Below are 9,401 nucleotides of genomic sequence, written 5' to 3'. Positions count from 1 at the left end.
AATATGCATACACTTTTCTGCTCTTGTCGTTTCCTGAACTTGATAATTAAAGGGAGAGCCAAGAAGACACAGTGCTTGGCCTGAAGTCCCCATTAATCAATTTTAAATATTGATACTGAGAGAACAACAAGCTCATGGGGCAACTGAACATAACCACTAGTTGTGTGTGAAATTCACTTCTGGAAAGTCCACCACTAATTTATTTACTCTTTAATCTTACAGAAGGAATTGACACTGTAAACTGCCTTGGAAAAAAGGAGCCTATTTTGATGTGTCTACAAGGACTGGATGCAACAACCCATAGTTTGATTTTCTTCTCTCTCTTGTCTGAATGGCACAATTGAGCCTCATACAATTCTTTCACAGAAATGTAAGTGTAGGTTTGTAAGTACATTTTGAGCAAAATAAAGAATTTATTCATTTTCTATTTAAACTCTTAATGATTAATTATGTTTACTGTGGAGATAAGGCTCAACTTTTGCCACCTTGATGAAAGAGATATATTGACTTCAGTGGGTTTAAATCTGCAGTGCTTTTTGAACTGACTGAAAATAATGAGGCTTAATTAACTTTTTCTTATGCATTTCAGTGACATTCCATGTAATAATTGGAGTTTTAAGTCTACTCTAGAATGCAAAAATCTGTTACCTCTCTCATGTGACTTAGACGATAGGGAAGGATGGGGAGTGGGCTTTTCTGTACCACTTAAGTGATTTATGAGAATCAATGGCATCCAGTGGGAGCCTTGTTCCTAAATATCTGGAGTGCTTTTGAAAATCCAACTGAACCTTTCAATTTCTCTAATTAGTTTTTCGAGTCAGACTGCTTTGTACTTTTGGGAGGGAGATGTTTTGGCTCATGCTTCAACTTCTTTAAGTAGAGGATTTATTAAGATTATTAAGCTAATACAGCCCTTTATCTTTCACACTAACTGGTATATCATGTGCTCCTGGCCATATGACTGGATATTTCTTATACAAAATGCATTTCCCATCCATGTATTTCTCACCTCTGTGGGGCTGGAGCTACTTTCCGTTTTGTGATACCATTTGTTTGCTAGTAAAGCAAAATGTTGCCTTTGAAGTTTGTAGCTAGTCATTATTTATTTTAGTTTCTTCCAAGAATTGTTTTAATTTGTTTAGACAGTTGTCGGGTTGTGATGTTAGATACTGCTGTGTCTGAGTGACATTTTCTAATTATGATTCCTCAAAAGGAGAAATATGGTGGCATGAATGTGTGTGAATCTCAAGATAAGACAAAAAATTTGAATTAATTCACAGGAATTAATGCAAAGTGATGTATAATTATTCAGTTATGTTAACAGTGCATCAGTAAAAAAGTTATCTGCAAAGAAACTTGCCACTACAGCTATCTGCAAATTGTTTTCTACATTCACATCTTTCTTCCTTCCTCCTCTTAGAACTTCAGAGGATATAGGGGACAGAAAGGGTCATGGGACATGAAATGGAAATATGTATTATGCCTGTGACATAATAATGGCTTATTCTTTGATTGTATTTCAGAATTCTTACAGCCATTAAAGTAAAAGTACTTCCCTCTCCATCCCCCCGCCAAAAAAAAATGCCTGTAGGAGCTGTGGCAGGTATCAGAATTGCTAACTCTGTCTATTGAATTGGTGGTAAATAATTCAGGCTAGTTTTCACACCTGTTTCTCTTTACTCCCTTTTTCAACATAACTATCTCAGTCAGTGTCAGCTGTGACATATTCTTTTTATTCATTTACTGTTCTACTTTTACATTGCTATGGCAGCTTATTGTGCATATAGATATCCATCTCACAGAAAGCCGAGGGTTTAAGGAATTGCATAGGAATACATTGCACTTGTTAAAAATACAAACCACAAATTTTCTATGGGAATAAAAAAGGAACTATAATAATTTGTTAGACTTTAAAGACCTACCTTGTTTCACAAGGAACTATTGAGGAGCTGTATGTATGCAGTCTGCAGAGAACCTTTTCTTGTGTTTTAGTCAACACTTCAGTTATCTACTCCCCTGGATGTGGTAGAAAGGAAGGCAGATTTGAGCCCTGTAAAAAGGGATGCTTCCTTTACATGTCTAATCTAACATCTCCCTAACTGCTCACTTCAAACAGTATTGTCCAGGTTCTGAGTTCACCACATGCAGGAAGGTGAGGAGAAGTCAAGTGGAACCACATTAGAGTTCTTGGACAGAGTGGGACAGTGCATTCCCCCCCCAAGGCCCCTTTCACTCCACCCATCTAGTCTTCCATTCTCTCACAGAGAAGTTTATTGCTCACCTTGGTCACTGTTGGCTACCCATCCCCCTTCACTGCATGGCCAATCTGGCATTCAGTTGATGAACAAAAATGGAGCATAGGACACAGTGTTATTCAAGGTAGAACCAGTGCAGTGCCTAACAAAGTTATGTAACAGGGGATTATAAGTAAGGAAGTAAGGATTTTATGGTTAATCTCTTCTTGGGGACTCTTTCTACACTGTAATTTGGTGATTAGATCAGCTTTTCTGATTTGCAGAGAGATGCAGAAGCCCAGTGAACAGTCATTTAAGTCACATCTGATTGTGAGAAGAATTAGAATAGAGGGGAACTTGAGTACCTCTCTATTATGTTTGAATAGAATGATGACATTTCAGGAAGTTTCAGGCACTGATGGACTAACCCTTGAAATCATTTGAGGGCTGGTTTTCAAATTGTTTTCTTTGGGCCTAGACATCTATGAATTTGTGTTCCACATAACCATAAGTGAAAAAACGTTTTCTTTTGGAGATGAGAAAGTTATTACCATATTGAAATCTGAAGCCATTTCAGTTGATTTAAGCTGAATAGTTTTGAAACTATTTTGTTATTTAATCTTTGGCTTGGTCCTTCCACATTTGCTTTTACCTATTACCGTTTTGGCCAGACCCTTTCATGTAACAAACTATAAAATAGCACCGTTGTACTATAAAACAGAGATTTTTACATACTGTTTGATATATGTGTATTATTGATATGCTAAATTTTACATACTGCATTATATGGAGGAAGAAAGAAGTTACCTATACTGTTGCAAAATAATTACCTGGAAGAATCATTACTGGTTTGAGAGCCTATGTATGCTTTAACTGCTTTAAAAAATCTTTTGTCTCACAAATTGCAATAAATTGCATGTTTGTAAGAGAAGGAAGAATAAAACTGTTTTAAAACAAATGCATCTATAACCCATATTCTGTTGAAATGCCACAGATGGAATTAATGGATGTTTAAAACTGTGTATGTTACCTTACTGCTGCTGTTACTGGGAATGCCAAACTGTGCAAATATGAAGGGGTAGACAAACAATGTTATCAGACACTGTAAAACAAACAGCTTGTTGCTTGTATAGAAGTGCAAATAAAAAAAACCACCACTTAGACAAGGCTGATGAATGACTCCAGCAGCCAGTGTTCATAGGTTAATTTAGTGCAATTGGATCCATCAAGGGCCCATAAATTTGTAAGCATTTGAGGGGCACAAGACTTTAAGAGTTTTTGTGCAGGACATTTAAAACAGGTTAACAACAGTAATATATCAACCACAGAAATTTTAGCTCTGGGCTGGTTAAAATGTTCTGTTCTCTAAAGACTTAATATTGGAATGTTTAGTTGCATTGTTCACTGGGAGAATGCCCATTGGTTGAGATTGCATCAAGCTTTTTAAAACAAAGGTTTTTTTAAGTCTTCCAATGTTTAACAAATAATTTATTTACAGCAAAGTATCCTGCAGATGGCACATTCATTCTTCATTCTTGTGGATGGCATGTTCTTACATTCTGTAGTTTCTGTTTCCTGTGTTCCCTCTACTTGTATTCTTCAAATGCACTTCCTGAGGGTTTAGAAAGAAAAATTTATTACAGATAGGTTTCAATACTTTGTATGATCACAAAACTTATAATAGTGGGAAAACAGTTACCCAGAATGCTGGAATTGTTAGACCCCCTTCTACCAGTTCACAAGGAATAGTCTGCAGAGAATCTTCTCCTGTGCTTTCTTTAATCAATAGTTCAGTTATCTACAGGGAACTTAGCAAGGTAGAACTTCTGTACCCTACATTTCCAGTTCTCTTAGACATAAATGATTGCTGTCATTTTTGATTCTGGCAGAGGAAACATCTGCATACTGGAATCTGGATGGGCTTAGGCATACAGTAGGTACCAAAGATTTTCTTTCACAAGTACATTTGCAAAAGCAGGATGTGTAGGGGCCGAGGAACTACGGAGTTGTAACTGCAGGATTTATAGAGTCTCTTGGGCTTTGGTATCCAGTGTTTTCAAAACTGCACTGCTAACTACATATTGCATAAATGGCTTATTAGATATGTTGGATTTTGTTGGATAAGACCTTGAGGAGGATAAAAAGTGTTTGTTCAGTGTAGGAGCTACAGTCAAATAATTTGTATTTTAAAAACAAGACAGGGTGATGTGCCAGGCAAATCAAGAGAGCACTGGAATGAATAATGCCCTGAGTTCACTGTCAGTCCAAGCACAGGCCAGTTTCCAGCAGCAGTGATGGGTGTGGCAATACACTTCAGTTTATTTCCTTATTTGCCATGCTGGTAAGTGTTTTCTGGGCCCAAAGCTTTGTCCATTCTGTATCAGAGTAAAGGCAGAATTTTTAAGTGACTCTCCATATTCATAATCCTCATCAGAAGTCAGATTCTTAGTTAACTGAAATCCATCTGTTCTAAGAAAAGCCAAAAAGAAAAAACTATCTGTGAAATGTGTAGCATGTGTATGCAGCTCTACCACTGCATCAGTTGCTATTAAAGCCCTAAAAATAAGGAAACATAACCTCTAAAATTTAAAAAGTAATAAGATATGTCTGCTTTTCTGATGGACAGAAAAAAAAAAAGGAAACTAATTTGGAGCGTTACAGTTGTGTGGGGTTTTTTAGTGATTTCCCAGATAACAGCCTATTCTAAATTCTTTTCCATTTCCTTTCAGTATCTATTAAACATAAAAGAAATCAGAAACTGGCAAAGGATCACAAAACTTGAGCTCACTTGAGCTTATTAATTTTCTCTGGATTTGGATTGGATTCTCATGGGTATGAGTTTAATTATTATTTTAAGTATATAAAATAAAAATGAAGCAGTACTAGTAATTGTTAAATTAGTTATACCAATAGCAAGTAAAAAGACCAAAACATTAAGCCAAACTAGAACTTATCATCACTGACAAACCAAACTTGTTGATAGCAAAGGATTCATAGTGAAGAAATGTCTCTTTTAGGAATGTGCCATTCTAGACTAGATTAATCATCTAGTCACTTTTCCTGTGAAAAGTTCAGAAGGATACTGGTTTGTCTTCATCCAGTTTTGCCAATACTGCTGTAGAATGGCTTCCTTAGCATCAATCAAATACGGAAACAGAAATGTCAACAGAATTCTGCTTATCCATACACTAACATATTTTTTGCTTTTCATTGCCTATTTCTGCTCCAGCTTTTCCCAAACTACCTTTGCTGTCTTTGGTTTTCCCTAAGTTGTATGTTAGTTTTCACCCTGAAGTACTCATTCTAGGTCAGCCCTTCAATTTTCATTGATTTCCACAAAGATCATCATTGCAGCGTTTCACAGGAATCTGCCAGTATTAAGGATCCTGCCTTATTCTACAAAGGCTTGTTACAATGAACTAGCACAGCAACAAAACAAAATATTCTCCTCAGTGCTGACCCTAGGTGCTCCTCTTTGAAGATAGTTTATCAGCACATAGGAAAAGTTATATGTTACATTATATTTCCAAAAAGTCATACGTTCTTAAGGACTGAAAACTTGTGATCTATAAAATGGACAGTGAGAGTCATAATGAAAGAACAGCCACTTTTGCATTGCAGTGACTTTCAAAGTGTATTTAGATAGAAAATTACCTATATTTTTCTGAAATGAAAATACAAATTATCTCCACTACTCTTGTTGTCTGACTTTAAAATGGCTTTGTCAACCAAAGAAAGCAGATACTAAGATGCAGCAGGGTTTCAGTTATAGCTTTTAATGCTGACATGTAGGTAAAAAAAAAAAAAAGCTGTCATGATGCACAAACTAGCTTTGAAATTGAAGGAAGATGGCAGGTTACTTTTAGAACATTTTCTTTTTCAGATTCAGCATTTTGATGAATAAGTACAAATAAATGCCACTGGTGGTAGTAGCAGTAACATGCATGCCAGAAAATGCTTTGACTCACATAACACACTTTTTCATGTATGCAATGCTGAGACTGTTGGGAAAAACAAAACAACACAACAAAGTTGTGAATGTTTGAATCAGGTTCTCAGGCCTGCATTTGTACTGGTATATCAAAGTTTGCCTCATTTCTCAAGTCCTGGAGGACAAGGTACTTAGAGATAAAACTCCACCTGTGATGCTTGTTTTATTGTCAGATCCTCTGAACTGATATTCAGACCCAGATGAATAAAATCATCATTTTAAAATGAGAGGTGCAAAATGTGAACGTTTTGTTCATGTCAGCTCATGAAAAGAGAAGCACAGACTTCTAACCCTTCACCTACAGCATGGATCTTTGGAGAAAAGACAAAAGGTTAACAACTACCTCAGTCATGGTAATAGTCATTTAACTGAGGTGGAAGGATATTGGGAAGCATACAGCAGCATTCTTATCCTATTAGGACAGACATTTAAACCTCATATTGGCATTGAAAGTTCTCTTGCTCTACTGGTAATAAATGGAAAGTCTAGTGTTTGTAGTAACAGGCATGATACCTTAGCTATGAACTCTCTGGAGGCTCTTTGAAATCTTTTCAGTTCTGTGGGCAGTGTGATCAGTAATATAAAAACAAGGCTGGAAGGTAAACAATGGGAGAAAATAACTATCTGAAGAGGCCAAGTCTTTCTATCTGTTACACCTAAAAGTTCCCTCATTGGCTTAGTAATGTGGCATGGCTGCAACAGAAATTAGGATTGGTGCCATTGTGCATACTTTGGCCTGTAAATGTATCTGTGAGTTGATACTGAGCCAGTTACAGAAGAATCTACCAGTCTTAGAAAAACTAACTAGAAATAATGCAATACTTTCTCTGTTTTCTTAAAAGCATTTTCTTAAACTAAAAATTTTAATATCTTTTCCCTTTCTCTCTTGGTCTCACTCAGTATTTATTTAAATTTTGAAGAGTAGATAAAATCAGAAAAGTATTTTTGTGAGAATCTGCTTCCTATTCATACTTTGTTGGTAAATATATTCATATGTATTTTTCACATGTAGGCCTAAATAAGAATAAGGACTGAAAATCTGAGGAAGAGCAAAATTATATCCAGATGTGCACCTCTTTTCCCCTTTTCCTTAGGATGCAAGGGAATGGCATGGCATTGTGTTCATGAACAAGTTCAAGTTATGCCAGGAATGGTTTAGATTGGATGAAAGGAAAAATTTCTTCACTGAAAAGGTTGTCAAACGCTGAAACAGGCTGCCTAAGGAAGTCCTGGAGGTATTTAAAAGATGTGTAGATGTGGCACTTAGAGACATGGTTTAGTGGTGGAGTTGGCAGTGCTATGTTAATGGTTGAACTCAATGATCCTAGAGGTCTTTTCCAACCTAAATCATTGTATGATTCTCTTTTACTAAATTTTAAAATCAGCCTTACCAGTGTTTACATTCATGTAGTAGTTTTCAAGGTAAATTAATAAGAACTTTGTAACATTGATTCTGTGACACTGCTTCATTTAGAAAGGTCGCAGTCTTTCCTCTCATATATAGTTGTGGAAATTGCTCAGTTAGTTCTTTTCTGGAAGAGTTGTTTTTCAAAAAGTTCTACTCACTAATTTTCCAAATTACTGTTAATACTTAGATCACTTTTTGACTAAATTTTTATTATCATTTTTCAGAAGAGAAAGATGAATGGAAGAAAAGCTAGATGGGGCCATGACATGAAACTCAGGATAACTTCCCTTCTTGCTCTTGTTTTGCACTTTAAAACTCTAAATATAAACTTAGTGTAAAAATAGGTGAAACCATTACTTTGCTTAAACCAAAACACAAATGCTGGATTTGTCATTTAAAAAGTTCTGAGGAGATTCTAAATAAAGACTATATCCGATACATGAAAGGCATAAGAAACTGATTGTCTATGAAGTCTGAGAGTAACTGCACAATACTTTATATATTCCATTTAATCCTACCTTAAAGCTTGCATTTACTAAGAAAATTTTAAAGAGGTCATATGCAGTATCTCACATACATATATTCACTTTCTATGTATAAGATATATATCTCATAGATAACATATAGTATGAAGAGAGAAAAATATCCTAAAGCAGAAAAAAATTGCTTAACTTAAAAATAATTTTACTGTATCATAACTATTTTTTAATTACGATCAGTGACACTATGAACTACCTAAATACATTCATATTGGGAGACCCTATTTAAAGAAAGTATGAACATAATTGCCTTTCCTAATGGAGGCATGTACAATTGAATGCAAAAAGAAAAGAGAAAGAAAAAAAATCACAGGAGAATATGTACCTGACTTTTTCCTAATGAAGTCTGCTTCTTTTCCTTTCCCTGTATTTTCCTTTTATCTATCAAAAATATGAATAATAGTTTCTCCTACTCTTTCTGTATTTTTGTTTCCTCAATCTAATTTTCTCCATCCACAAATAATAATGAAAATTTCAGTTTGTTTTCCCCATCAGATTTCTGTTATTTTATTGCCAAGTTCCTATCAAGAAGCATTTATGGTTTTTTTTCTTCTGTTCAACTTTCTCCTCATTTTCACATACAGTTTCTCTAAAGGTGTTATTTTCTGTAATATTAATTTTCCCCTAATTTTATTTTTTCTCCCTTTTTCTCAAAGTCTCATGCTTTCTGTGTGATGATGTTGGTTCATTCAGTTTTTCAATATTTTACATCTTCTCAGACTCTTTGATCTAATTCCCTCCCCTTTCTGTTCTTATGCTCCTTATTGTCCCTTTATTGCTCTTCTCGCCTCTTGATTCTTTCACTTTTTAATTTCCTGGATGGTTTCTTCTGCAGCTAGGCTCTCTCAATTACTCAGTTACATGCTCTATTTTTTTTCTACTTCCAGTACCCCTCTGGAGCACCACCTCCCCTGACGCTGGAGGAAGATGCAAGGCCTTTCTTCTGGTCCTTCCTGTTTGTAAGAAAAGTGTTCTCCTGCCTGAGTTTTGAACTGGGAAGAGGATGGCTGCCTAAAGTATGACATCATCGTTCCTTAGTCCTCCAAGGAAAGTGGTGTGGAGATCCATCAGAGAGCTGGCAGGTATCTTGTCTCCTTTACTTGAATGTTTTACCAATCACCTTAGCAACAAGTATGGGAAGGAGAACACAGATTACTGGCCAAGACTGTTTTCTTCTTTTCCAGCAAGCCTTAAGTTTATGTGTGCCCAGATAGGAATAAACTCACAGC

At 35.7% G+C, this 9,401-nt stretch overlaps 1 protein-coding gene across 1 annotated transcript in view; it reads right to left on the bottom strand.

The window, feature by feature from the left end:
- Window positions 1-1,712: 1,712 nt before the first annotated feature.
- Window positions 1,713-9,401, bottom strand: part of IGF1 (insulin like growth factor 1) — a 48,750-nt gene continuing 41,061 nt past the window's right edge. The window contains exon 4 of the mRNA XM_050324655.1: window positions 1,713-3,846. Within this exon, the coding sequence (XP_050180612.1) occupies window positions 3,787-3,846 (60 nt within the window). The 3' untranslated portion in view covers window positions 1,713-3,786. The remainder of the gene's footprint in view (window positions 3,847-9,401) is intronic.

This window comes from Myiozetetes cayanensis, unplaced genomic scaffold (genome assembly GCF_022539395.1).
Source record: "Myiozetetes cayanensis isolate MyiCay16 unplaced genomic scaffold, myiCay2020 scf3, whole genome shotgun sequence".
Taxonomy (NCBI): Eukaryota; Metazoa; Chordata; class Aves; order Passeriformes; family Tyrannidae; genus Myiozetetes; species Myiozetetes cayanensis.
Note: the sequence above shows the minus strand (reverse complement) of the source record. Positions and strands in the feature narration are given on the sequence as shown.